Genomic DNA, 27,935 nt, shown 5'->3' with positions numbered 1-27,935 from the left:
ATATCTGTAACTGTTATCCTGTGGCTGACCAACAATTAAATTTTGGGAGCAAATAACTTATTTTCTAGTTTCACAGCTTCTCAGATAGAGAGGAATTTTGCCCCCAAATGGATCACCCACAGATTCTCCTCCATACCTGATTCAGATGATGAGGTTTGGGACTTTTGACCTGATGATATTGAGATGAGATTTTGGACTCTTGAGTTGATGCTGTAATGGGTTGAGACTTTGGGGGATGTAGGGATGGTGGTGAAAGTATTTTACAGGTGAATGAGTACGAATCTTTGGAGGCCAGAGAGTAGGGTGTAGTGGATTGAATAATGGCTTTTAAAAAGTCCAGGTCCTAATCCCTGGAATATATTACCTTATGTAGCAAAACAGCCTTTGCTTATGTGATTAAGGATCTTGAGATGGGAATTGTCTGAATTACCCAGATGGGCACTAATCCTTCTAAGAGTGAGGCAAAAGGAGATTTGACTAGAGAGGAGCTGTAAGTGGTGTGACCATGGAAGCAGAGAGAGATGTTTAAAATTTCTATGATGCTAGCTTTGAAGATGGAGGAAGGGGCCATGAGCCGAGAAAGGGGCCATGAGCCAAGGAAGGCAAAGAACAAAGCTGTAAAAGCTGAAAATAGGAAAGGAAAACAGAGTCCTCCCTAGAGCCTCTCTCTGAATAGAGAGCAGCCCTGCCAACACTTTGGTATCAGCCCAGTGAGACCATTTCAAGACTTTCTGGCCTCCAGAACTGGAAGAGAATAAATCTGTATTATTTTAAGCCACCAGTGTGCTCATTTGGTCAGTAGGCACTGAAAATGCATCCATCATTGAATGCAGCAAATTCAATGAAAAGACAGTCCACCCTCTATTGTGACTTAAAATCGTCACATTTGAAATCCACTTGTCTTTTCTCGTTTTTACATAGCGAGTATGCCCAGGTAATAAATGATAAATTAAATGTTACAATATGGTGATATGCATGGCACTTGAAATGCTGTCCTGTTATAACCACATCACTGCAATTTGTAGTGTGCTGGGCGACAGTGCTAAGCACTGAGATGGCCACAGATGTTCTCTACCCCAGCTGCTCATCTCTGCTCAAATTGTAGCACAAAAACAACCACAGACAATATGTAAATAAGTCAGTGTGGCCGTGTTCCAATAAAACTTTATTTACAGACACTGAAGTTTGCATTTCATACTTCAGTTTGTATGTCACAAAATATCCTTCTTCTTTTGATATTTTTCCAACCATTTAAAAATGTAAAAACCATTCTTAGCCCACAGGCCATATGAAAACAGGTAGCAAGTTGAATTTGGTCCACGGGCCATTTTTTTGCCAAGCCCTGATTGACAGTTTACATAAGAGAAAAGTGAAGCTTCTAGATGCAACATTTTAGAGGGCACTTGTAACTTGACAGCCCCTTACTCGATGTTTTATATGAATCCATGTCTATGTCCTCTAAACAATCTTTGGAGGCAAAAGCTATTATTACACTCATAATACCATATTATACTAGATTATTATTGTACTATGTTATACAGATGAGGAAACCAGGGCTGAAAAATTTTCAATATCTTGCCCAAAGATATCAAACCTCTCTACAGCACTATCCAACAGAACTTTCTATATGAGGGGGAAATCCATATCTGCACCTCAAATACAGTAGCTATTAGTCATATGACTTGAGCACTTGAAATGTGAAACTGAGAAACTGAATTTAACTGAACTGAACTGAATTGAATTGAATTGAATTGAATTGAATTGAATTGACTTTTAATAGGACAGTACAGCTCTAGTGGGAAAAGCGAGGGTATGAATACAGGCATAAAGTGAGTATGTAAATTGTCCACAGTGTTCCACAGCTAATAAATAGAGGAGTGAGAATTTAAATCAGGAATTTCAAACCACAAAGTCCAGGTCTTGGTACCCAAACTACCAACCAAAGCCAGAAGCAGCCAGCAGTCTGGGCAGGTATTTGTGGAAGGCAGTCTGCATAATGGTTCTTAGGTATTCAAAGAAAATCAAAATTACTGTTGTGAACTGTCCAGGAGCCTCTCCTAGGCAATCCCATCTCCTGGAATTCTAATCTGAAGACAAATTGTAGGTACTTTTGAGTCATCATGCGAGCACCCATCACATCAGTCTCTGGAGAGTGATCTCCATGCCCGGGACCCCGGAGAAAGCTCCACATTGGTCCCCAGGCTACATCACAGGCAATTTTCTCCCATGAGAGTGTGGGAGAAAACCCACTTCCATCTTGCTGAGGGAGGTGCCAGGCACAGGAGATGAATGTAGTTTGAGGGGTTGTGAGGCACAGAGGATGGCAGCCTGGGGCAGCTATAAACCTGAGCCAAAGGGCAGCCCCTTATAGGGCGTCTCTTACTTGCAGTCCCTGTGGAGCAGAGCTCGGGTTCTTCCAGGAGAGCAGTGGTGGGTGGTAGCTTGGACCCACAGGGCACTGACACAGCTGTTTACACCATAGGAGCTCTGAGCAGGCTGTAATGTATCCTCTCCTCTTTCCAGTGGGAAAAACAGAATGTATGATGTCATCCAAGAGACAATCGAAAACGATTTCCCAACCTTCCTGGGCAAGATCTTTGCTTTCCTCGCCAACCCAGGCCTGATCATTCCAGCCATCCTGCTGATGTTGTAAGTTAGCCAGGCTCTTACATGGCCCTGCCTCATGGAACCCTCTGCATGCAGTTGAAAATTCCTTGGCAGGTCCTTCTTTCTCGCTCTCTTAATTTGGATTTCCCAGAAGCAAATCCTAAAACAAAGATTTAAATGCAAGTAATTTATTGGAGGGGAGGGGAGAGGGAGTTGGAATAGGGAAGTGAGACAGAGAAGGGACGGGAAGGGGCATTCCTACTCCTGGGATGACGTTAATCTCGCTGGGAATTCTGGGAAACAGCGTACCTCTGAGTTATCCCGCTCAAGGGTGAGGGGTCCAGAGCATGTGCAGACCAGCTCCCATCAGTCACTGGTTGAGTGCTGCTGGGAGACATGGAAGGGGAGAGGCATTGGTTAATTCACTGGCAGTTTGGGCTGAATGGTTTCTGTGGAGGGGAAGCTTCAGGTATGGGGTGAAGATACTGGCCGCTGCAAGTCTGTCAGGGAACACACAGAAGGTGGGGCCTGAAGAATGAGGTGGTTGGGGAGGGTATAGCTCAGCGGTAGAGGACATGCCTAGCATGCACGAGGTCCTGAGTTCAATCCCCAGTACCTCCATTAAAATAAATAAACCTAATTACCTCCCCCCTCAAAAAATAAAATTAATTAAATAAACAAAGAATGAGGAAATGTCCACTAGAAATATCAAAGACCCCTGAGTCCCTGAGAAATCTGGGGCCTGATGCAGCCTGTCCCTAGCTGGGCCCACAGGACTTCTTCACGGAGCACCCTGTGCACTGAACATTCGGTGCGTTCATCGCTGACCCTCTCACAGGCTGAGAACCCCCTGAGATAGTAGAACTGCTCCAGAGAAGCACATTTTCAAAAGTTTTATATCTTATCAGAACAAAGAACATTAAACAAATCAGGGATATATTCCTTCAAGGTTTCAAAAAAAAAAAAGACCAGCATTCACACAGCAAGTCAGTAGGGCCTCAACACCTGGGAAGAGAATCTTTCCATCAAAGGAGGACCAACACCGGCGTCCTAGGAAGGGAGGCATTTAATCTTTATTTTTAACATGGACTTTCTTTACTTCTGGTCAATGCACCCCTTTCTTTAATAACCAAAACATATGTACAATGTGTGTTCGATGGGCCACAAACAGGCTGATCTAATTAGCATCAAATTCGAGTTAACTCATGCATAAGGCAGAATGACTTCTGCACACCTCAATATGGGAAAATTTTCTTTCATCAACTGTATGAATAAACCACAATTTACCCATTTCTCCGCATGGAGATAGGCTATTTCCACTATTTTGCTATTGCAAATGTGTTCCTTACGTATGTCTCCTTGTGCACATGTTCACATTTTCCTAAGACAGACTTCAGGAAATGAAACTGCTGGTTCAGAGGTATGGGTTTCTTCAGTCTTTGTAGGCAGCGCTGAATTGCTCTCCAAAACAGGTGTCTGCCTTACATCCTCGTCTTCAGATGTCCTCTGCTTCTAGTCCTGGTGTGAGCGGGGGCTGCCATGACAGTGATCACCTGGACTGCCCTGTGACTGCCTGAGGAAATCCTAGAACCCAGACAGACACCAAGCCTGAACCTTGTGGGCAGCCCAGGGAAATGCTAAACTTGTAAACAGCCTCTGGAGGAACACAGGCACCACGAGCATTTTCTCCTCTCTGACCTCCAGTTCCTCCCTAATAAACAGGCTGTGAATTAGGAGGCAGGATGAGCCTGGAGGGTGCCTCACCCATAGATAGCAGTCCCTTTGCCTGACCTCCCTTCTGGCCGCTCTTCATCCTTGAGTCTTTGCTTCAGGAGGATCGGGACAGCCTGACCCACACTCTGCCGACAACCACAGGGTTCCTCCCTCTGGCTACAAGACAGCCCGCAGCCCCTTCTTAAGTGGCTCTGGGTGGCCCCACCCTGAGGGGGAGGCTCAGAGGACCCAAGCTGGAGCAGCTGAGGCTTGAAATGCAGGAAGAAAAGTGACAGATAAGGACAGGCTGACAGAGCACCCAATCCAGGTGCTTTTGTGGCCCCTCCCTCTCAGGTGGTACGCCCAGGTCACAGTCCCAAATCCTGGGTCCTGTGAAAGGGAAGCCCGGGCTACAGCCTCAAAGGACACCCTGCAACCCAGTCTGCTCATGGGGGTGGACTGAAAACCGCAGGCGCGGGACAGACATTCCCATCAGTGCTCCCTGGGCAGAGGCCCTTCGGGGTCGACGCACTTGTTTCTAGGCCAACGTGGAGAGGTCACTTAGTTCCTCTCTCCCTCCTCTCTCAGCACTTGAAGCTGGTGGCAAGGGCCCTGGAGTCAAATGCAGACTCCGACAAGTTCTAATAGAGGGGGTGACCTTGGGCAAATTACTTCACCCCTCTAAATTCCAGAATACCAATCTGTAAAGAGGGGAGTCGTCCTTTCTGCTTCATAAGGTTTCATCTAAACCAGTCAGATGTGGAGTGGCTAGAGATGTGTAGGTCATTTCCACGTTGAATAAAATAGAGAGAACGGGGATGCCCAAGATCTTGTCCATGTTAACTGGGGAACTTAGGATCGTAGGACCTCCCTCCACCCTGCCCAGAGGCAAAGCCTGGACACCTATTCCAGGAAGCCTGCCATGATTCCTCGGGAAAGGCGTCCAGCTCTTGTCATCTTTCAAGATCACAGTGCCCCAGGAGCATGCTTTTCTCTTGCAGCCTGGCCATCTACTACCTGAACTCAGTTTCCAAAAGCCTTTCCCGATCTAATGCCCAGCTGAGGAAGAAAATCCAAGCGGTGAGTCTGATGGGAGTTTTCAATCAAAAAAAAATGTTACGTTTTTGGTTTTTGCTGATTTGCCCTGTGAGCCTGTTATGGAGTCCAAGCTCATACTGCTCGCCACACGACTGGCCAATAAATTGAGAGCCAAGTTGTTGGGGGCAAGAAATGGCAACTTTATTCAGAAAGCCAACAAACCAAAAGGGTGGTGGACTAGAGTCTTCGAGAACAATCTTAACTCAATAAAATTCAGGCTGCTTTTATGTTAAGGGAAAGGGAAAGTGGGAGGGTTCACGATCAAAGGACAAAAGCAAAAGTGCAGACTTCTTGGAGCCACTTGACCTTCAGGGGAAGCATAACATTTCTTCTGCTTTCTCATGCAGGCTGGATGAAGGCTCTTGCAAAAGCTTCAAATTGTTAGCAGTTATTTTTAATCTACTATTTTTTTTCTCTTTTCTTTTTCTTTTTCTTTGTTTTTCTTTGCCTTTCATGGGGGTTTTTTGTTTGGTTTTTTCTTTCTTTTTTTTTTTTTTCTTTCTTACTCTACCCTTCTTCTCTCTGCTTATTAGCAAGTTTTCTGGGCCAAAAGCAAATTTATCTGTAATAAGTAGTAGCCATAACTAGCTCAGGACCGTAAGATGGGGACTTAATGAGCTATTTGGGCACAAGCAGCACTTCTCGAACATTTACCTCTGGGTGGGCAGGGCCGGAGGACATGAGCTCAAGAGTGAGGGAGGCAGTTCCCACGCGGTGTTAGTTCTGCTCTTCCTCGGCTACGAGCCCAATTGTGTTCTTTAAATGACTTTCTTCTAAACCAAATCCAAAACTAGCCGTATGCGAGGAAGCAACCTTGAGAGACCTGCATTTATATTCTGAGGGTATTTGGGAGTACATGACATTAATGACTTAAATTTTGAGAGGTTGCAGAAGTACAAGAGAAACTCAATGGATTCACCCAATGTTCATATATAATAAAAACCAGTACCCACAATAATTTTTACAGATTAAAACTAGTACTAGAAATATTAAAGAAAATAGTATTGTCAAAACGACATATTGCTCGTGCCCCACGGCCCAAGTTGTCACCTAAGTCCCCTCCATGCTCAGGCAGCCTGTCTCAACATCAGCTGACACCCTGACAGCCTCCGCTCACCCAGCCCCCACCCCGACCTCCTACACACGGTAAAGGGTGGACCCCAACTTTCCCTAAGCCCTGTCCTCCTGGCTTCCTCGCCTCCTCTTCTGGAACTTCTGGAACTTTCATCAGCCTCACTGCCAGTTCCCCACCCACAGTTCCTTCTGGTGCTCCCACTGTCCTCCTGCCCAGGTACAGAAAACCACTGAAGTACCACACTGGCAGAGTTCCTGTCCTGTCCTCCTCTGGCCAGATGTTCTTTCAAATGCTGTGCAAACCTGAGTCCCAGGTGCCTCTCCAGTCAGTGGTGGGGACCAGAGCCGGCAATTTAAGGTGATTGCCCTCTAGAGCTCACCATCCTGGGCTCTGAACCTCAAAACCCCATTTCCCTGCAGCTCCGTGAAATTGAGAAGAGCCACAAATCTGTCAAAGGCAGAGCCACAGCCAGAGATTCAGAGGAGACAGCTAATGGCAACTCCAAAAATTCCACCCAGCTCCAACTCCCCAAAGAAGGTAAATTCTATTTCATGATGGTTGCTTTTTACAAGGCTACCTGGGAAAGTATAAAGAGCATAGGCTGTGGAATCAGATGGATTTGGGATTGAAATCAGACATCTGACCGTATGAAGTCGGGCAGATTAACATAAGAGCAATCATAGCGCCGACCTCGTGGGATGGTGCAGATGAAATGAGATTATGCCTGTGATGTGCTTCACAGACTTCCTGGCATAGAGAAAGAACTAATGAATGTAAGCTGGTAGGAGGAGGAGGAGGAGCTGTAAAATGGGGGAAATACCAGGGATGTCTCCCCCATTCTATCCCCTGAGTCTCTCACTACATTTTCTAGGGTGACAGTTCCTTCTGTTCTTCGTTATTCTGTCTTCGTTTCTTGGATGATTTTGTCTTGTCTTCACTTTCCCTCCTGAGTCTGTCATTTCCCACATCATCTGCTCTTAATGTCTGGCTACTTAACCTGATGGAGGAGCACGATGGGTGTCCCACCCAGATCCCTTTAAGATGCTTGGAGGTTGGCTGACATGACTCGCAGCTGCCAGGGATGGAGGAGGTGTTTGTTTTCCACGTTGTTTTGAGTGTTTTCTTTGGAAAGAGACACGGGGAGATTTGCATCTGGGAGCCTCTACTCCCACCAGAACTAGTGTGTATTCTCTGAAAGAAGAGCAGGGCTGGAATAGCTGGAATAACAGGGTGAGAAAAGGCTGCATACGTTCCAAAGACGGTGTCACCAAGCTTCAAAGGGGAGTAGTCACAGACCACCTCTCTCCACCTTAGGAGTGAGGAGGGATCAAACTGAAAGAGACCAACCATCTCTGAGCAGATCCCGTCTTCCAAGGATTGCTCCTGTGTTAAAATTTAACAGAGTCAGTATCCTGTAATGTTGGCCTTGGATGAGGCTGTTGAATGAGATGCACAAGAAAAGGCTGGTAGTTTAGGAGTTAGACTTTTTAGTGCAGAAATTACTTATCACTGATTTGATGCCTTTACAAGACATCACAAGACTCTAGGAAACAGAACCAAGAAGAATTTAAGCCCATAGCACTAATTCCCTGAGATCCAGGAGTGCAGAAAGTGACTGGGGAGGCAGATTAGGAGAAACAAGGGCACCTGTGTGCAGACCTTTGTTGATCCTGGGATGGTACTGAAATAAACCACAGACAAGTGGATGTAGCCAAAAGAGGACAGGAGGTCTGTGTTAACACAGAACCTACTCCCGATGCGTCTCCAAAACATATGGAAGGCTTTTTAAAGCCACAGATGCTCTTGTCAGTAAGATCAGCTGCAGTCCAGCCATCGATGCCCTGAAAGACTGGTTCAGAGAGGAAAACCACTTAGTGTGGAGCTGAGGAAAATGTTTGAAATCACCTAATCACCTAGTTTTTCCCTATGGGGCAGGAAATGGAAAAAAGGTGATATTTTGTTGTAATATCACCAACAGAAACAAGATCAAAAATGAAATGGACATGTTTGGACACTGATGGAAGGGAAAAAAAATAGGTTTATAAAACATTTTCTCTGAGAAACCAGGAAACTTGCATTGGTTTGACAGTGGTCCATTGGTGTCCCCAGAGTCCCAGCATCCCTGTCTACTGCACTCACTCCTGTCCCTCCTCTTTGCTGGCTGCTGGTCTAAAGTTTGCCCCTCTCCAACTCTGAATGTTTGTTACAGATGTAAAGCTCTTTCCTTCGATTGTATGCTGATGAATCACCATTGCGGTATTTGATTTTTAAAGCAATGAAAGCGTATCTGAACACGTCGGTGGGACTAGGGTGTGGGGGAGTGCTGAGGAAGGTGGTCAGCCTTTAACCTAGAAAACTCCAGCAGCCTCTATTCCTGCCCTCATTTGTCTTCTCTTTCTTGAAGTATTCCCTAGAATGACACCAGCTGCTGTAACAGAAAGGCCTAAGACAGCTCATGGCTCAAACACAATACAAATGTACTCCTCGCTCAGCGTAAGGTCCAAATATGTTTCCACCTGATGGCTACTTTCTCCTCAAGGGATGATGTGGGGAGCCCTGGCTCTGTCCATCCTGTGACGGCACCTGCATCGAGCTGGGACGGGGAGGAGCCTAGAGGACACACATGGACCTGGTGCACATCAAAGCCTGGACTTTGGCCACAGATCACACCATCCACAATGGAAACTTACTCCATTTCTGTGGCCCAGGAACTGGGTTTGGTGAAGAACAAGCCAGGAATTGCCCCCAACTTGGAGTGAGGGGAGGAAGGAAACAGTGAGTGAAAGAGCTGGAAATGGATCTGAGTTCCAGGAGCACTGTCCTGGGGTTGATCCAAACAGCTTCCACAAGCCTTCCTCTCGTCATATCTGACCCTGGTAGCTGCCTGTGAGGCTGTTGTTATTATTGCTCCAATTTTATTCTCAAGAAAAACCAGGCTTAGAGAATCTAGCCTAAGAGCAGCATTCAAAGTCTAGTTCTCCAGCCAGCAGATCCTACTCGTCCAACACGTCTGTTTATGCCAAAGTTAGGTCAAAGTGCCCCTAGATGCCTGAGGGTGATCCCTTCTCACATCTCACATCTCACATCACCAGATCGGACTGAAATCTACCTACAGCACAGGGCAGCTCCAGAGAGGTCCAAGTCCATACCAGGAAGCTGTAGGGAAGCCTTGCACATCCTCATTCTTGTCTTGTTCATTTTCCAGGGACCATGCGTCACTCTGCCAGCCAAAGCCAGACCCTCAACCAGAAGGCACAGGGCCCTGGGGCCTCCAGTTCTGCGGGCAAGGCTGTGCCGCCCGCCTCTCAGCACCTTCCTATATCTCGGCCCCCTGGCGCCAGACCAGGCTCTGGCCAAGCCCGGCCTCAGGCTCATCCTTGGAGGTCAGCCTCTGGAAAGAGTGCTCAGAGACCTCGCCACTGACCACGGGGACTGGCAGAAGCCGCGTCCTGGGGTTAATCCTCAGGCCCCATCGGCTCACAGCCCCCAGTCGTTCTCTCTTCCTCTCTTCTCTCATCGAATGTGGGAACTTTGATTACTCGATCTCAGGCCTTGTTGGCTACCAAAACAGAAGGACCATGGCTTCATCCACCCTTTAGGAGGGCGGGGCCTCCCCAGTTCCTGGCTCAGGCGGCTTGGACCTGCACTCACAGCAGTTTCCCTCGGCTCCAGACTTTGCGGGGAGGAGCTGGGCCGGGCCCACCATCATAGGCTTTTCTCACGGAGCTCATGTTGGGACCCAGGCTTCTGCCAGCGCCACCTACTGGGCAAGGCTTGGTGGCTCCTGGGACCCTCAAGACGCAGGAAGCTTCCAGCGAGCTAGGAAGCTGGGTAGAGGAGGAGGGCATAAGTGAGAGGAGGGGTGTTGATGTAGGGTGCTTTACAGCTGGGATGCATCGTGAGAAAACAGTCTAAAGGTTCCCTTCATCCCTGCATTCTCGGGTTTGACCTTCCAGCTCATTCCATCTTAAAGCTTCGCTATTCAGCCTGTCCAGGGGTCATCAGGCATGAAAACCATTCTTCTTTCCTTCCTTCCTTCCTCTCTTTCTTTCTTTCCTCAACTCACCTAAGAATGACTTGAACTAGAAAGTCTATTTAACAGTTTCTCCAGAGAAATGTAACTGGTATCTTACTGGAATTACCCGAATCTGTCTGTGCATTCCGTACTGGAGGGAAATGAAACAGACCCCGAATCTTACCTGTCAGAGGCAGTTTTACAGGCTGATCTTTCATTTCTAATAACCTACACGCTCAATGTCCATAAGGAGCTCCACTGCACAGAGTCGTGTAGGTAGGAACACATTTCTAGTGAAGATCAAGGGGACGCCTGATCGCCCTGTGACTCACACACTCACAAAAACTGGAAGTGATGCACCAGCCAGTAGGCGGACCTGGGCAGGGTACCAAGTGCATCCATGATACTGGTGATCCTCGACTCACATAGGCTTTGTAGAGCCCCAGCCAAAGCTGGCGCACCAAAGTTCCACATGCTCTAGAAGGGACAAGAAGGAATAAACCCACCACACAGAAAGGAACATTAGTCTCTCTCGACTCCAGCAGAAAGTGGAGGAGAAAGTCTCCCTTGAGAACTTATATCCACAAGGCAGCCCTCACACAGAGGGTCTAAGTCCCCATGCCAGCTGTGTGTTTAAAAAAACTCAAATGGAAAATTTTAAGTGATCTTAAGTTAATAGTGCCTCCAAGAAAAGGGGATGGGTACAAAGAAACAAAAACCAGCCCAACAAGTAGAAAGCATATAAGACAACAGAAATAAATCAAAATATATCAAGAATCAAAATAAATGCAAATGGACCAAACCCTCCAGACAGAAGACAAAAATTATCAGATGGATATTTTTAAATTCCATGTGCTATTTCCAAAGGATACATTTAAAACCTAAGGATAGGGTGTGTATGGACTTTACCCCTTTTGGGTCCAGGAAATACAGTCTTCAAGGGCAAAATCACCAGGTGTGTGAGTGTAAGTTGGAATTGATTTTGAGTGCTGAGGATTCCTACTAAAGACAGCTGTCTGCAGTCTTGTGCCAGACTTGTGGAAAATGTAAAGAAAAGCCCAAGATCGTAGCTGGGCAGGTGAGGTATCTAGAGCGTGCCCGATCTCTCTACCGCTGACTGTGTCTGGAGAATGAGCCATATAAACCTAACCTCCAACTTCTATTGTGAAGTTTCAACAAGCATCTGACGCACGTGAGACTAAGTGCCACGCATTAGGCTGACTGCTCAGTGAGTAACAGATGTCAGCACAGACATCCTCAGGCTCGGCACTGAATGAACAAAGCTTTTCTCCTGGACTCCTGAATGATCTTCCTAGAATGCTTCCCATTCTTGCCTCTATCTAAAGCAATGTTGCATATATGTGTAACTCATTACCAAAGAATGTTGCAGGGTTTCTTTGGCCTAGGAATTGCTAGAAGCCTCTGAAATTTGATGTGAAAAATTCGCATCAAATGAGTACAGCGCCGCCATCTTGTGGTTGCTTCATGCAACTTCCTTTCCTGACGCTCTCCAGTCCCTGGTACATTAAACCGCACATTCACTTCCGCAGTAAAAACTCTGGGTTAATTTACACCAGAATGACACAGTGAGCCATAGGCTGCGCTAAGTAAAAGAGGAATGGATGCTGTAGTGTGTTGTCCTTCCCAATGGATGAACACAGAGAAAGAAAAGGCCCACGTGACTTTGCAAGGCTGGAGCCTGGAGCACCCCCAGGAAACCCGCAACTCCCGGTCGACTTGCTGCCCAGGCAGGACATCTTCCCAGCTGGAATTTGTTGGGAAATCTGTCTTGCATATCACCTTCCAACTACTCTCCAATCAAACACTGCTTTATGGAGAACGAGAGTCTCACCAGACCCAAGCCATTCATCCAGACTTTGTTCAATGTTCGAGGTCTTACCTACAGCCTTTAGTCTTGTGACCGACTAGTGACCAGGGTGAGTCTTACGTCTCTAGCAGTTTCTTCTCTTCTCTCTGACATTTGCTTCCACTAACTTTCCATCCTCCATCTCCAAATGACCTACACATCTTTCTATGAATACCTAAACTCCCTTCCAGCCATGAAGTCTTTCTCGGGAACCCTGGCCCGGACTGCTTCTGGTCAGCCTCTCACACTGCTGCACTTCCCCACTTCATTATTACAGTCTCTGAAGTAAGAGGTCATGGGTTAGTAGTAGCACTGCTTTTATTATCCTCCCAGGTCCCTGCATTGCTTATCCTCTTGCTTAAGATCTCTGCCCAAAATGTTGCCTCCTCACTGCCAGCCTCTGTAAAACAATGCAACATTCTTTAACACTTACAAACATTTGATGCATGGCATATTTTCTTGATTTTTGTCTCCCCCTGGGATGTAAACTCCATGTGGGTAGGGACTTAGTTTTGTTTATTACTGTATCCCCAGCACCTAAAAAGATATGTAGCATGCAATAGGTACACAAAAACTTTTTTTAAGTGAACGGAAAAACTGATTGATTCTGTAGCTTCTTGAACACCGACAGCTATTGCTAACTCCTCATCTGCAGATGTTAGACCACACAGTCTCCCAAGGTGCCCACTAACTCAAAACTTGCCTGTGTTCTCAGAGTCCCCAGAAAAAGACCAGCTGGATTGCACAGCTTAGTCTGGGTTCTGAGAAGGTGAATAGATGTAGCTCTGGGCTCATTTCTCTGCTCACTCCTCCCGCCACCCGCCACCACTCCAATCTTACTGTTAGTGAAGTGTCTGCAGCCTAAAATGAGTCTCCTGGGTCCAATACATGTAGAGTGATGCCAGCTCTCAGGGCCACACCAGCACTTACAGAACTAGGCTGAAGCTGACAGAAGCCGGAACAATACAACCACAGTAGGAAATCTGAGGTTAGGAAGCCCAACAGCTCGGGTACCAAAAATTGTTCTGATCAACAGCATCTTGCCTCCTCATCCAAAAAGTAAGTAATGTCCTCACCAGTGCAACATCAGATGCAACCATGCAGTGATGGGTGGCTGGGGTTTTTCGAAGAGAAAGAGGAGGAAATAACGCTTAGAAAGCCGCAATGGAACGCAAAGAGGACTTCAGCCTTTAATATCCATCTGAACAATGTATGGGTCATAGAAGCAATCATAATTGAAACTAGAATAAATTTGGAATTGAATTATCATGAAAATACTGCATATCAAAATTTGCAGAATACAACTAGAACAGCACTTAGAGGGAAACGCATATTGAAGAAAAGTTTCAATGAGCCAAACATCCATATTAAGAAATGAAACAGAGAACAGCAAAATAAAGCCAAACAAGTAAAAGGAAGGAAATAATAAATATAAGAGCAAAAACTAATTAAAAAGAAAATAAACATACAACAGAGACAATCAACAAAATCAAAAGTTCATTGTTTGAAAAGGTAAGATTAAATATTTTCTGACAAGACTGATGAACTAAAAAAGAAGATAAAAATAAATATTAAGGATAAAAAGATCACAACTTTAGATGCTGCAGGAAACATAATGTTCTCCAGTTCAAATTTACATTTTAGACTTTGTCGGCTACATATAGCCTTTGTTACATACTATTTTTTTTAAATCCTTTAAAAATATGAAAATCGTTCTTGGCTCTTGGGCCCTACAAAAACAAGCCATAGGTCAGATTTGGTCCCAGGGTCATAGTTTGGCTGACTCCTGCTCTAGGGGTGGGACACTCAGCCCAGTGCAATGGTCATACAGCACAGGAAAGCTAATCCATCATTCATGAGGGAAGGGCTAGGATCAAAGTTGCTCTGGTAATGAGCCTGGTCCTCCCTGCCTGTATGTGGCAGGCAGGTGATCCCAACAACCATGCAGTGAGGAAATACACGGTGTCACCTGGCATGGAACCACTAAAGGCCTGAAGTAAGGAGACCCAGAGCTCAGAGATTTTGAACATCTGGCTGAGATGAGTGTGTCTCAAAGGATAGAGTGCACAGGCCCAGGGGCCAGTCCCCAGCAGCATTTTACAGCAGGGCTTGATGGGGTCCCAAGACACAGCACAGGAACCTGAGCACAAAGAACTGAGATGTCCCCCCTTTTCCCTCAGCCAGACTATGAGAGTGCTCTCACAAACCCAGTGCCATCTGGAAAAGAGCTGGAGAGAGGACATCTGAAAGGCTCTTGGCAACACTGTTTAAATCAGAAAACAAACGAGATAGCAATCATTGGCAAGTTTACACAATGAACATATTTTCCAGGTTCTGATGTTTAATCAGTAAACTGTCCTTCTACTGCTACTAGAAGTTGGAAAGTGGAATGCATAACTGATTTACCATGTGAAACTCAACTGTTTAGAGATGCCCTGTCTACATGTGTAAGTTAATGGCTAAAGTGATAGAAATGAATCAGAGCAGCTGGATGTATAAAAAAAATGGGGTTTTAGTAGACTCTAGGGGAGGTGATGGGAGAACTGGGACTCAACCGATTAATAAGTAAAATGAAATGTTGTCGTGCTGTTTACTGATAAAGGGGACAAAAGAGCAAGATGAAAGTCCACTAACATTTGTTGAGTTCCTACTACATGCCAGGTACCACACCTGCGTCACATCTGGCCTCTAGTAGACGTTCAGTACAATGTTTACTGAAGGGATGAATGGCTCCTCCATCTTCATTCAGCAAAAGAAAGTTCAGAAAGGTTGGGTGATTGACTTAAGGTCACACGGTAAGTAGCAGCGCTGGAGTCTGAACCCAGTTTTGCTGACTGAGTAATATCTACTGCTGCTTAACAATGCATCCCAAAACTCAGTGAAGCTACCAAATAGCTCAAAGGGAAGGGAGGTATGGTCTTTGACATCACATGCCGCAGAGATGCCCATCCAGGTCAGGATTAGGAAGCATCAGGGGAGACAGTTTAGTAAAGAGAGGGAGGTAAGGAAGCTGAAGAAATATTTTTAATGTTCATGCCAATGTCTGCATCTAATCATAAGCCTTTCTGTCTTGCTAGCTGAAGTGCACTTTTCTTTAGCCACTTAAGTTAGCGAACTGCTTTAGCACAGTTCCTTTATAACCAGAGGACTCAAATCTATCCAAAATATGACTGTGGTCAACTTTGAGCTCAGTGACTCTCAGGCTTTTTCTATCTAATCCCCAGTAACGTGCATTTAAATAACATTTATATGCTAAATATATTTGTACCTGTCTATGTGTATGTTTATACATATGTATACGTATGAATGTTGAACCGAGACAAAAGTTTTACAAATCAATACTCCTTATTCTATGTAACATACTATTATTTCCTATATTCTTTCAACCTACTTTTTTTTAATGCTGGCCAGTAATGTCTAAGTTAATTCTGCAATTCATTAATGGATTCCAACTTCTCCTTTGAAACCCCCTACTGCAGGAGATAAACACCTGTAACCCCAGGAATATTTAGGATTAAGTATAGAAATAATGAGGTAAATCAAAGTCACAGCATCAATATTTTCCATTACATTTCCAAAACTTTTATTTAATTTGGCATTTATAATGTTTCGGAAAATTTAACATACTGATGTAGTAATTTTGGAACTTCATTCCAAAACGTAAAAAGGAGTAACTGATTCCGACTCATCATTGGAAGTGGGTACATGTAATAAAATTTAAGCACATTTGTAAGGAATATTGAGACTGAGACTTTAAGATTAATCAACCAATATTTTAAAATTTAACCTATTAGGTTTTAAGAGTGAGCTCAGTATTTGGATTTTGTCAAGTAGGTGAACTGCTTAAGAAGAAAATATCTTAAATTTATAAATGCACTTCAGCTATGGGAATTTAAATTATAAAAATCCCCTTAAAATATCTTTAAATTTACTAGCATATATACTATTTGTGGGTAACCAGGTTTTGTTTATTACTGTAACTCCACCATTAATTTTTATAGCAAAATTAATTTCAAAATAGTCGCCTGAGTGTCCAAAGCCGCCCCCGAGGACAGGGAAGCAGCTCCAGTTCACTCAGAACTAACCGGCGTTAAGAATTCAGGGCCCTTCCCCAGGGCCAGCAACACGTGGCCCGGCAAATGGAGCAGGATTCTGTCCAAGCAGGGGAACGAGAAACCGACCTAGAAGGAAGTGGGGTCGTCCTTCTTTCCTACTTCATCACCTTCCTCCCTCATTTAAAGTAAGTAAAAATATAACTTAAAAGCACAGAGCCAGTCACGAGGAATCACATTGCATCAGGGTCTGCCCAGCGCGCCCCAGGCCCCGCTTCCGCCCGGGTGAGGAAGGGAGGGCGTCCAGACCCCGGGCTCCGGAGAGGGATGACCACGAGCAGCAGGTGGGGAGGAAGGGGTCCTGGGGCGTGGGGTGCAGGGCGGGCACGGGTCGCGAGGTCCGCGGCGCTGCGGCAAGCGGGCTCCGCAAGTTTCCGCTGGGAAAGGTCGCCGCGGCCCGCGCTGGGCCTCCCGCCCGGATTTCACCCAGCTCTGCTGCCTATAATTTATATGATGAAAACATGAAGGACTGGACAGTTATCCAGAAAAGTGCCTTTCCAAACCGTTTGGCTGCCTGCAGGGCCCGGCCCGGCCCGAGCGTCCAAGGTAACCGCGCCACAGCGGAGACCGGAAAAGGCCAGCCCGCCCGCGCTCGCGCCCCAGCCTCGGCCCCGCGGGCCGTACCACCCCGGCGGAACCCCCCACCGAGGCCCGGAAAGGTATCGTCCCCGGCTTCTGATTGGCCGACGCCGCAGGGGCGTGGCCTCCGGAGCCCGGTTCAGCGCGCCAGAGCCTGCTCGCCGCAGTGCGAGCCGGGCCGGGAGCGAGCGCCATGGTGAGGAGTGGTTGCTGGGCGCGGGTGATGCGGAGGCCGTGATTCGGGCCTGAGTTTGGGCTGGAGCCCGAGCCGGGGCCGGGGTCTGCCCCGGGAGCCGGGCAGGGCGAACTCGGGGGCCCCGCTAACGCTTACGCCTTGTCTCCCTTTCTAGGTGCTGCTACACGTGCTGTTCGAGCACGCGGTCGGCTACGCGCTTCTGGCGTTGAAGGAGGTGGAGGAGATCAGCCTGCTGCTTCCGCAGGTGGGTGGACGCGGTGGCCTCAGCAACTGCGCCGCAGCCCCTCGGGCCGCGCGGGCCCCAGCATGCACTGCGCGCTCCCACGTGGCCGGCCGCGCGTTGTGGGGTGCGCAGGGCCCGAGGGCTCGGGACCAGGGGGTCCTCACCTGCATTTGTGATTAGAATCACATTAGGAGCATTTAAAAGCAAGCCTGAACGCCGCCCCATACCGAAAAAGCGGAACCGGGACTTAGGACCCATGATGCGTTCGGCTGGTACTTTCGTGGATTCAAGTCTGAGAGCTGCTGCTGCTTTACTGCGCCCTAGAGGCAAAAGCAAGGGAAGGAAACCACCTACTGTTTCTCCCCCCAGGTGGAGGAGTGCGTGCTGAATCTGGGCAAGTTCCACAACATCGTTCGTCTCGTGGCCTTTTGTCCCTTTTCCTCGTCTCAGGTTGCCTTGGAAAATGCCAACGCTGTGTCTGAAGGTGAGTTGGCCACTGAGTATTTTAGAGAGAGAAGCCGAGATGTAGTTTCTGCCACTCTTGTCCTCCTAGGCTAGGGAGCTTGTGATAATACCCAGTGGTACCTGATGTGAACAGGTTGTAATTTTAAATAGCCTTCACAGAGCTCAAGGTCTGGTGAATATGACTAAATGTTACATTTAAAGTGCACAATCCAAGATGTATAGGCTTTATTTCCTGAGGGCACTGTAATAAGTGGCTTTTTAAAAATTTTTTTAAATTTTAGTTTTGGGGGGATAGGTAATTAGGTTTATTTTTTAATGGAGGTACTGGTGATTGAATCCAGGACCTTGGGCATGCTAGGCATGCACTCTTATCACCAACCTATACCCTCGCCCTGATAAGTGATGCTTAAATGAAATCTCGTAGCTGGCAGAGGCTGGTAGGCTAAATCCAATCATGTAGTTCTCTACTTCTCTGTTAAATTGACTGGAAAGGGTGATTTTGATACCAAAAGCCAAGAGAAAGAGGTTAGGTCCTAGAAGGCAAATTGGATACTGACTACTTTGTACTGTAGGTATGCTTTAAGCTTTCATACTTCCGTTACTAGGCCAGAATCCTTTTCTTCCTGTGCAGGCTTTGCAGTGATGACGTGAATCTGTCAATCCCCTGAGTGTAATCACTGATGTCTCCATGTCTCTGAGCAAAGCCTGAAGGGGAGGGATATAGGCATGCCATCCTAGCATGCTCTGTGAGACCAATGTCAGATAGGTCTCTCAATCGACAGTTGAGGGGACAAGGATCTCTTATGATTTAAGCATCCTTCCGCATGTTAGTGGGAGCTCTGTTCTTTGCCCTGAGGTGTTGTTCATGAGGACCTCCGCCTGCTCTTGGAGACTCACCTGCCAGCCAAAAAGAAGAAAGTACTCTTGGGGGTTGGGGACCCCAAGATTGGTGCTGCTATACAAGAGGAGTTAGGATACAACTGCCAGACTGGAGGTGTGATAGCCGAGATCCTGAGAGGTGAGACCACCCACTAACATTCTTTGGAGGGGTGGTAATTAGGTTTATTTTTTAACGGAGGTACTGGGGATTGAACCCAAGACCTTGCACATGCTAAGCATGTGCTCTACTGCTGAGCTATGCCCTTCCCCCCATCTAACATTGTTGACATTTTGGGGTAAGGGTCTTCCAGAACTTGTTAGGGTGCTTAAGGTTGCTTCTGAGAAGCCCTCCTGTTTGGCTGGTGCCCATGGGTGCAGGAGCTTGTTCAGAGTCCTTTTTCCTTGCTCACAGTCTTGCCTTCCTCCAGGAGTTCGTCTGCACTTCCACAACCTGGTGAAAGGTCTGACCGATTTGTCTGCTTGCAAAGCGCAGCTGGGGCTGGGGCACAGCTATTCTCGTGCCAAAGTTAAGTTTAATGTGAACCGGGTGGACAATATGATTATCCAGTCCATTAGCCTTCTGGACCAGCTGGATAAGGACATCAATACTTTCTCCATGCGTGTCAGGTAAAGTGCAGGGGCAGCCCCTGAGAAACAAGGTTTTTGGTCTGTGGTTTAGCTAATTCTGAATCCTGAGATCAGGACTGGCTCCTGTGGGTAGAACCTGTGGGGTAGGGCTGGGCCTCCTGGTGCTTACCACAGGCTGTGTTCTTACACCGACTGTATAGAAAGAGGAGGCAGAGTGAATCCACCCCATGTACACCTCAGCCCAGGCCCTTTGCCTGGTCTGTATTGTGAATGGGGGGACATGGAGTTAAGGTTTTGGATCTATCTTGTTCCCTTTCCTCCGGGCAAAGAGTAGGTATGGAGAGGGCTAGGCTGTAGCTTTATTTGAGACGTGGCAGCTGGGCCAGGGAGTGATTGTGGCTCGTTGCAGGGAGTGGTATGGGTATCATTTTCCCGAGCTGGTGAAGATCATCAATGACAATGCCACGTACTGCCGCCTTGCTCAGTTCATTGGAAATCGACGGGAGCTGAATGAAGAAAAGTTGGAGAAGCTGGAGGAGCTGACAATGGATGGGGCCAAGGCTAAGGCTATTCTGGATGCCTCGAGGTCCTCCATGGGTCAGTACAGAGCCTGGCAGCCAAAATAAGGTACGGGGCTCTGAATACCTGGCTCCTGCATTCACACTTGGTGTCCCTTAGGCATGGACATATCAGCCATTGACTTGATAAACATCGAGAGCTTCTCCAGTCGTGTGGTGTCTTTGTCAGAGTACCGCCAAAGCCTACACACTTATCTGCGATCCAAGATGAGCCAAGTAGCCCCCAGCCTGTCGGCCCTAATTGGGGAAGCGGTGCGTCACGGGGAACACGAAAATGGGGGATTAAAGAATTACCGTGCATATTCATACTGTTATACTTGCTGACCCGTCATATCTTCCCCAGTTGTACTTGATGGGGAGGAGGTGAAGCAGGATTACACAGTTGGTAGGTTGGCAGTTCCAATTCCTCTAATTCCTTGGCTCTTTCTCCAGGTAGGTGCACGTCTTATTGCTCACGCTGGCAGTCTCACCAACCTGGCCAAGTATCCAGCATCCACAGTGCAGATCCTTGGGGCTGAAAAGGCCCTGTTCAGGTACCAGTGAGGGCACCTGCCCACACTCAGGTGCCACTTCTGGTGCCCATTGCTTGTTTGGGGATCACGGTGATGGCTGACCAGGGCTCCCTGACCTATACAGGCCTCTGCTATGGGGGTGATGGCCAGTCCTGGTGTCTGAGTGATTCCCTGGGCCCAGCAAAGGGACCAAGTTTCCAGGTCAGCGACACCACTGGATGCCTTCCATCTGCCTCTGGGAGCTGTGGGTTGGCATGAGGTGGGGTAGAGACCCAACCTGGCCTGAGGCTCACTCTGGAAACTGGAGGGAGAAGGAAGGGGAGGCGCTGCCTTGGCTAACAGGGTTGAGATTTCTGATCTTAAACGTCTCCACTGAATATTCTTCTCCCAGAGCCCTGAAGACAAGGGGTAATACCCCAAAATATGGACTTATTTTCCACTCTACCTTCATTGGCCGAGCAGCCGCCAAGAACAAAGGCCGCATCTCCCGATACCTGGCAAACAAATGCAGCATTGCCTCACGAATTGATTGCTTCTCTGGTATGGGTTGGGGGGGTTGGTGGTTGGAGGGAGGGGAGGCCGACTACCTTAGCAGCTTCTACAATGATGGCAATATTTTTCGTCAACAGCAGTTCACCTAGTGAGTGTTGATACACTGGGTCTGAGTGGAGCTGAAGGTAGAGGGAACACTGGGGGTGGGGACTCTTTTGTCACTTTGCAGCCTGACAGGCTTTGTTTACCCACATACACATACATCCAGAGGTGCCCACCAGTGTATTTGGGGAGAAGCTTCGAGAACAAGTCGAGGAGCGGCTGTCCTTCTATGAGACTGGAGAGATTCCACGAAAGAATCTGGATGTCATGAAGGAGGCGATGGTGCAGGTGAGTTTGAGCTTTGCTATGTGGGGGAGAAGCAATGCTGGCTGTTGGAGGTGATGAGCTCTCTTAGCCTGACCTTGCAGAGTGGAGGCAAAAAAACTGATTTAATGAGCCTGATCCAATAAAGCCAGGAGAAGCCCCAGAGCCAAGGTTCCTGAGAGCCTTTTCAGCACTTTTCTTTGGCCAGGCAGAGGAAGCCGCTGCCGAGATCACTAGGAAGTTGGAGAAACAGGAGAAGAAACGCTTGAAGAAGGAAAAGAAACGGCTGGCTGCAATGGCCCTGGCTTCTTCAGAGAACAGTAGTACTCCGGAGGAGTGTGAGGTCAGTAGGCAAGATTCTAGGTGTAGGATTTTCAACAGCAGAACAAAGGATATGCCACCTCAAGTCATGGTCTGGAGTGCAGGCTTTTGGACTGAAATAAGGACCTGAAACCTGAAACTATGTCTTGATTCTATACGAAGGATATAGGTGCTGAGAGAGCTCACTCAAGAGCCCAGGGAGCTGGTTGTAGCAGCACTGTTCCTTGGGCGAGTGTGTTCTGTCCTCTGCTGCCTCCCAGGAGTCCTCAACCAGGAGTAGTGTAAATTCCTGCTCCGCTTGTTCTCAGATGTGTCCAGAGGTGGTAACATTTCATGGTGATGAGGGCAGGGAGGTCTCCATTGAACCATTCTCCCTGGGCTTGTCACAGTACCCAATTTGCCAGTGTTCTGGGGTCCCCTCTGGAACCTTGCATGGTGGGGTTTTCTACTTGATGGGCTTAGGTCATTGTGTGTTCTCTCCACCCTCCAGGTTAGTCGGTGGGGGGCGGGGGGGCACTTCCAGGCCTATATCCATACAATTAAAAATCCTAGAAACAGTGGGCAATTTTAACACCACTTCCACAGTCTTTCTGCCCTGATTACTTACCAGCTGGAGTTTCAGTGGGGGGGGGGTGTTCATACAGTGAATGACACTGCTCCATGTGCGTTTTCCCCTTTCCCCCGTCAGGAGACAAGTGAAAAACCCAAAAAGAAGAAAAAGCAAAAGTCCCAGGAGGTTCCTCAGGAAAATGGAATGGAAGACCCATCTGTCTCTTTCTCCAAACCCAAGAAAAAGAAATCTTTTTCCAAGGAGGAGCTGGTTAGTAGTGATCTTGAAGAGACAGCTGGCAATGTAAGTCTTCCCAAGAGGAAGAAATCTTTCCCCAAAGAGGAACCGGTTAGCGACCTTGAAGAATCAGGAAATAAGAGTGTCCCCAAGAAAAAGAGGAAATTGTCCAAGGAGGAGACACTCAGCAGTGGACCTGAGGAGCCCGCTGTTGCCAAGAACAGTGGCTCCAAGAAAAAGAAAAAGCTCCGGAAGCTATCCCAGCAAGACTAGGATGGACATTTCCTGCAGAGTATTCCCCAGCCCATCCCCTATATCCCAGTAAATAAAAACAAGTTCAAAGTTCACAGTTGACATACCATGTTTTATTGAAAACACCTTACATGGGTGTGGGTGGGGCCTATGGGTAGGACAGGGCGCCAATAACAGCCTCAGTGAAGTCCTGGCAGGTGGCATAGCCACCCATGTCAGAAGTTCGAACCTGTAGGGGAGAATTGCAATCATCCCTGTGGCCTGAGCCCCACCCCTAACCCCACCACCACCTAACAGTCCCCTAAGGAAGCCAGCCCCAGACAACCTAGGCTCTGCCCATAAGGTGATTATGGTCTAGAGGTTTAAGGGCTCTTCTCTGGTCCACTGTACTGAAGGGAGGTGTGGTGTGGTCCTTGTGAGGTTGGAGGGAATAAAGGACTCTAGCCCCCATAGGGGTGCAGGTGGCCGATGACAGACTTGATGAAGTCAGTTGTGGTGCTGTAGCCGCCCATGTCTCGAGTCCGTACCTACAGCCACCACCGGCAACAGCCGTGGGGGAGAAGAGAAGAGAGCCCATGAAGGCGGAGGCAGGGCAGTGTGATGGAAATGGAATCCAAAGAGGGAAGACAAGGCCACAAAGAAGCAATGCAGCAGAGACGCAAGGAGGCGGCCAGGTTTAGAAAAGCAGACCAGTCCACTCCTGTCTTCTGAGGGCCAGAGCCACTAGTGAGCCCCACTGCGGCCTGGGTGAGGTGGGAGGCCGAGCATGAGTGAGATGGGAGACGTAGATCAGAGCCGGGAGGAGGATGCCGAGGAGGAAACAAGACCAGGTAGGAGCAAAGATGGCAGGGAAATGGCAGATGAGGATGGGCTTCCAGGTGTGGAGAAAGTGACACTGGTGCCTCATCCTGCCAACTCTTCTCCCTCTGCTCCAACATCCCCCCAGAGGAAAAGCTGCAAGTTCTGCATTAAGATGGCCAATTAAAGAGCCAATGGATGGAGCAGGAAAGAGAAAATAGCAGGTGGGAACCAGGAGGCAGAGGAGACCAAGAGGATGAAACAGCCAAGAGAAGGGAAATGAACAGCCCTGATAAGAACGGGGCAAGATCAGAGAGCAGATGCTCTGGGGACCCGGAGGGAAAAGAGGCCCCAACTCAGGTTCCCCAGAAAGTAGTGCTGAGGCCCTAAACCCCACAGCCTTTCTAAACTCACCTTGCCAACTTTGATCACCTTCTTCACCGCATCTGCAATCATGTTGGAGTGATGCTCGAGACTGTCAATGTGCACAGAAAGAAACTGAGAATCCCCGCTCCGTCGTGCCCGATTTCCCAACCTGTGCTCCCTGGGACAACACCCAGAAGCCTCCCACCCACCAGGACCTACTTAAGGTGTCGCAGCATGTTGGAAGCTGACAGCAGCATGGCTGTGGGGTTGGCTATATTCCTGCCCACCGCCTGGGCAAATGGATGCCGGGCGCCCTGTGGAGAGAAGAGCAGCCCAGAGTCACTGGGAGCAGACATTCTGCAGAGACTGCAGTCAGGAAAGGGCATTAGAAGAAAGGTCAGAGGCACTGGGAAGATGCAAGGGCTGGGGACAGGAGCAGGCCAGGATCACAAAGGAAGGGGACACACTGGGGGCGAGCTATCAGGGGGACCTGAGGTCAGAAGAAGGGCACACAGAAGGCAGAGGTGACCTCACTCACCATCTCAAAGACTGCGTACTCTGCACTGTAGCTCTCCCCAGGGACCACACCAGCTCCCCCAACCAGGCCGGCTGCCAGATTGTCAATAATGTTCCCGTAGAGATTGGGCATCACCAACACATCAAATTGGTAAGGATTCTGCACCAGCTGGTGGGGAGGGGGGCAAAATGGTGGGCACAGAGAACAGAAGTTAAACCCCACTTGCTGCCCTCACTCAGCACTGAGAACACAGACAGGGGAGGCCTCACCTGCATGCAGCAGTTGTCTATGATCATTGTCTCGAACTTAATCTTGGGGTAGAGTTCAGCAACTTCCTCGCAGCACTGCAGGAACAACCCATCCCCGAGTTTCCTGTCCATGAGCCAAAGGGAACAGACTCAGCCAAGAAAGTGCAGGGGGCTACCTTCCCAGGAACCCACCCCACACAAATCACATCCCTCACATGATATTGGCCTTGTGGACAGCTGTGACCTTGCTCCGCCCCTTCTTAGTGGCATAGTCAAAGGCGAACTTCGCTATCCGCTGAGATTTGGTTCGAGTGACAATCTTCAAGCACTCAATCACGCCCCTCGCACTCTGTGTAAGAGAGAGGCAACTAGGTGACACTGGAAAGGAGGCACAAAGGAGCTCCGCCTCTGTCCCACCTTCACCCCTGCCCTCACCTCGTGTTCCAGAGAGCTGTACTCCCCTTCTGTCTGCTCTCGAATGATCACCAAATCTAGATTGTTGTGTCGAGTCTTGTACCCAGGAAGTGACTTCACGTGGACTACATTGGCAAACAAGTCCAACTTACGCCTGGGGGTGGGGCAGAGTCATGAGCACTGTGCCTGGGGCCCCAGTACCCCCACTGACCACGGGCCCTCCACCACCTACCTCAGCCGCATATCATAGGAAGCTAGTTCCCCCTTATACTCCATTGGGGTATGGATCTTTCCTGCATAAACAGAATCACGGGGGAGAGCTGTCAGTCACAGGCCAAGCCCAGGGGAACCCAGACTGGCAGCCAATCCCCTCAGTGACATAATGCAACCCAGACTCCCATCTCCCACTCCCAAACAAGTGGCTCTTAAGTGCCTCTGGAGACAAGGGGCAAAGGAGAGTAATATACTTAGAGTGAGAAATATTTTGTCCACTGTTTTATTTTTAGTTACTATATTTCTATGTTGAAACTTTAAAATGACCTAAAAGGGGAAAAATTTCTCGTGTTACCAAAGAGCCTGGGTTCAAGGCTGAGAAACAATGCTGGGGATCTGTGACCCTTCTGGATGTTTCTGTGTCTACTATTTGACATCTTTCCAACAAACACTGAGTATCGACCATCTGTCAGGCACTAGGGATAGTGATCAAAAAACACAACACACAACTCCTGTCCTCAAGGGTCAAACAATGCTTTGGGGAAGACAGTTAATATGAAAGACATGATAAATACATGTGAAAGGTATTAACAACATGCCTAGGAGCACAGAGAAGAAATTCCCTCTGGTAACATCAGGCAGTATCATAGAACAGCTGGTACTTCAGCCAGAACTTAGGTTAAGTGAGTGTACTAGGTTGAATGGTGACCCCCAAAATGGTATGTTCATGGCCTAACCCCCAGAACCTGTAAATGTGACCTCATTTGGGAAAATAAGTGTCCACAGATATAATACGGATCTTGAGATGAAATCATACTGGATCCGGGTGGGTCCTAAATCCAATGGTAAGTCCTTATACAAGAAAAGGAGAAACAGATACACAGACACAGAGTGGAGAAAACCATAGAAGACGGAGGCAGAGATTGAAGTGATGCATCTACAAGCCAAGAAACACTGAGGAATGCCAGCGGCTGCCAGGAACCACCAGCAGCTGGAAGAGGCAAGGAAGGATTCTCCCCAAATCTTCAGAGGGAGCTCTGCCAACACTTTAATTTTGAGATGCTGGCTTCCAGAACTGTGAGAGAATAAATTTCTGCCATTTTAAGCCACCAGGTTTGTGATAATTTGTTACAGCAGCCCTAGGAAACTAACACAGGGAGGGAGGAAGGTTCTGGCAGGGGGCACCAAAAGGAGAACACTGTGGGCGGAAGGAAAAGCAGAAATCAAAATACATGTATTTGAAAACTAACACAGTCTGGTGGGACCAAAACACAGAACAAGTGTTGTAAAAATGAAGGCAGAAAGGCCAAGGGTCAGCTCATAAAGAACTTATTTTCCTACACTAAGGCTGGGCCTGGCAAAGTCATGCGGGTCTTTCCAAGAGAGGAGACGGAGAGAATGGACTGTAGGGGCAGAAGTGAAAGCCAAAAAAATCTAATGAGGCAATTACAGTAGGGAAGCAGAAAGAAAGACAAAAGAAAAGAGGCAGCTAGAAGTGGCATTCTAGAAACACAATTAGGACTTGATGGCTCACAATGTAGTCCCATGACAGACCCCAAATTCTTGGGGCCTTCCTGCGTAGACATGATCTCCCAACTCCTGGGTTCTCAAGGGAGAGGAACAAATGGCCACCAATCAGTGGTGGGAGCTAAGGAGAGTTAACGGATTAACATGTGCTGAGGAAAGCTTAATGAACTTTTATTCGTTAGATTTTAAATAATTCTTTCGGGATAGCAAGGTAGCACACATACCAATTATGGCCACTTTGTTCTCCTTCATGGAGCTCAGCACCTGCTCCAGCTTCTCCTCAGATGCCATATTCTGCACCTCGCTCAGGTGATGTTCCTGGAACTCCACTGGGACAGAGGCAGCCTTCAGGGACAGGTGTCAAAAATCACAGTCAGGATCGAATTAAGCCCTTTCCAGCCCACACCATCGTCCCTGCTGGCTGATTCCTCCAGGGCACTCACCTTGAAAACCTCCTTGACAGCGTGCATCAGCTCAGGCCCCACGCCGTCTCCAGGCAGCATAGTCACGGGAAAGGCGCCCTCCACCCTCACGTCCTCAGCCTGCGAACGGAGCCAGCAGAGAAAGAGCTGGGGCGGGGGCAGGCGTGCTGGGGGGAGGGAACGGGACGGGGAGGCGGGGTAGAGGCCAGAAAAGGAGGAGTGAGGGGCGTGGGCGAGACTGGAGCCCAACTTGCGATTACCTGGCTGCGCGAGGCGGCTTGCGCCACGGCCGAGGTGCACAGGCTCCTCCATGCTCCGGGGTTCGGGGCAGCGACCAGCGCCTACGACAAACACATAAGCCTGTGAGGTCGGGTCTGGACTCCTCAGATCCCGAAAACTTTTCTGAGCCCGGTACAGACCCGCCGCTCTCCCGCCCGCCCCGGCGTGCCCCGACCCTCACCCGGGTCAGCCAGCGGACGCCTCTGACGGCCGCCATGTCCTCCGCGGGAAGTCGCGTGGGAAGTGACGCTGGAAGCCGGCGCGGCCGGGGACCTCTATTTCCGGTCCGGCGCGGGTGCGCGCGCTTCTCTCTTTTCCTCCAACCGAAACCTCCTGCCCGCTTGTCTTCCTCCTCTTTCATCCTCTTCTGTTCACTCTTCCCCTAGAGGCTGATGCGACGCACGACCACTTTGTCAATTGCTTTAT

General features: G+C 48.3%; 3 protein-coding genes, 1 long non-coding RNA gene and 5 other non-coding genes across 13 annotated transcripts in view; 7 read left to right on the top strand and 2 right to left on the bottom strand.

The window, feature by feature from the left end:
• TMC2 (transmembrane channel like 2) overlaps nucleotides 1-9,916 on the top strand; it is a 56,883-nt gene extending 46,967 nt beyond the window's left edge. Inside the window, exons 17-20 of the mRNA XM_006207316.3 lie at nucleotides 2,524-2,649; nucleotides 5,322-5,400; nucleotides 6,913-7,030; nucleotides 9,699-9,916. Of these exons, the coding sequence (XP_006207378.2) occupies nucleotides 2,524-2,649; nucleotides 5,322-5,400; nucleotides 6,913-7,030; nucleotides 9,699-9,916 (541 nt within the window). The remainder of the gene's footprint in view (nucleotides 1-2,523; nucleotides 2,650-5,321; nucleotides 5,401-6,912; nucleotides 7,031-9,698) is intronic.
• On the bottom strand, nucleotides 1,752-17,552 carry LOC140687396 (uncharacterized). Of its 3 annotated transcripts, none has more exons than XR_012061663.1 (3): nucleotides 17,398-17,552; nucleotides 2,917-2,994; nucleotides 1,752-2,767 (listed from the first exon to the last, which is right to left on the bottom strand). It is a non-coding gene; the product is annotated as an uncharacterized lncRNA (long non-coding RNA). The 3 variants fall into 3 exon arrangements; XR_012061665.1 differs by having other exon boundaries at nucleotides 2,917-2,991; nucleotides 17,398-17,479; XR_012061664.1 differs by lacking the exon at nucleotides 17,398-17,552 and adding an exon at nucleotides 6,073-6,254 and having other exon boundaries at nucleotides 2,917-2,991.
• NOP56 (NOP56 ribonucleoprotein) lies at nucleotides 17,140-22,827 on the top strand. The gene is made up of 12 exons (XM_072943929.1): nucleotides 17,140-17,262; nucleotides 17,417-17,506; nucleotides 17,855-17,969; nucleotides 18,807-18,968; nucleotides 19,258-19,456; nucleotides 19,827-20,014; nucleotides 20,096-20,247; nucleotides 20,428-20,528; nucleotides 20,899-21,047; nucleotides 21,268-21,389; nucleotides 21,574-21,708; nucleotides 22,375-22,827. Exons 1-12 carry the CDS (start codon nucleotides 17,260-17,262, stop codon nucleotides 22,744-22,746), a joined length of 1,788 nt encoding a protein of 595 aa, XP_072800030.1. The 5' UTR covers nucleotides 17,140-17,259; the 3' UTR covers nucleotides 22,747-22,827.
• Nucleotides 18,585-18,652, top strand: LOC116279150 (small nucleolar RNA SNORD110). The gene has a single exon (XR_004188506.1). It is a non-coding gene; the product is annotated as a small nucleolar RNA SNORD110 (small nucleolar RNA).
• LOC116279148 (small nucleolar RNA SNORA51) lies at nucleotides 19,570-19,701 on the top strand. Its single transcript, XR_004188504.1, has one exon. It is a non-coding gene; the product is annotated as a small nucleolar RNA SNORA51 (small nucleolar RNA).
• On the top strand, nucleotides 20,591-20,676 carry LOC116279149 (small nucleolar RNA SNORD86). The gene has a single exon (XR_004188505.1). It is a non-coding gene; the product is annotated as a small nucleolar RNA SNORD86 (small nucleolar RNA).
• LOC116279154 (small nucleolar RNA SNORD56) lies at nucleotides 21,106-21,176 on the top strand. Its single transcript, XR_004188510.2, has one exon. It is a non-coding gene; the product is annotated as a small nucleolar RNA SNORD56 (small nucleolar RNA).
• Nucleotides 21,435-21,506, top strand: LOC116279153 (small nucleolar RNA SNORD57). The gene has a single exon (XR_004188509.1). It is a non-coding gene; the product is annotated as a small nucleolar RNA SNORD57 (small nucleolar RNA).
• Nucleotides 22,817-27,767, bottom strand: IDH3B (isocitrate dehydrogenase (NAD(+)) 3 non-catalytic subunit beta). 3 transcript variants are annotated; one of them, XR_001459340.3, is made up of 13 exons: nucleotides 27,691-27,766; nucleotides 27,491-27,571; nucleotides 27,252-27,350; nucleotides 27,033-27,153; nucleotides 25,301-25,361; nucleotides 25,090-25,222; nucleotides 24,870-25,003; nucleotides 24,676-24,778; nucleotides 24,428-24,574; nucleotides 24,109-24,203; nucleotides 23,938-23,998; nucleotides 23,051-23,252; nucleotides 22,817-22,954 (listed from the first exon to the last, which is right to left on the bottom strand). XR_001459340.3 is itself a non-coding variant. In XM_006207318.3 (12 exons), the coding sequence occupies exons 1-12, from the start codon at nucleotides 27,724-27,726 to the stop codon at nucleotides 22,874-22,876; spliced, it is 1,152 nt and encodes a 383-aa protein (XP_006207380.2). In that variant the 5' UTR covers nucleotides 27,727-27,767; the 3' UTR covers nucleotides 22,817-22,873. The 3 variants fall into 3 exon arrangements, 2 of the variants coding, with proteins under 2 accessions (XP_006207380.2, XP_006207379.2); XM_006207318.3 differs by lacking the exon at nucleotides 23,051-23,252 and having other exon boundaries at nucleotides 27,691-27,767; XM_006207317.4 differs by having other exon boundaries at nucleotides 22,817-23,252.
• Nucleotides 27,768-27,935: the final 168 nt, after the last annotated feature.

The sequence above is a fragment of the Vicugna pacos genome, chromosome 19 (assembly GCF_048564905.1).
Source record: "Vicugna pacos chromosome 19, VicPac4, whole genome shotgun sequence".
NCBI classification, from domain to species: domain Eukaryota; kingdom Metazoa; phylum Chordata; class Mammalia; order Artiodactyla; family Camelidae; genus Vicugna; species Vicugna pacos.
The sequence above is the reverse complement of the archived record's forward strand: the minus strand, read 5'-3'. Positions and strand labels throughout refer to the sequence as shown.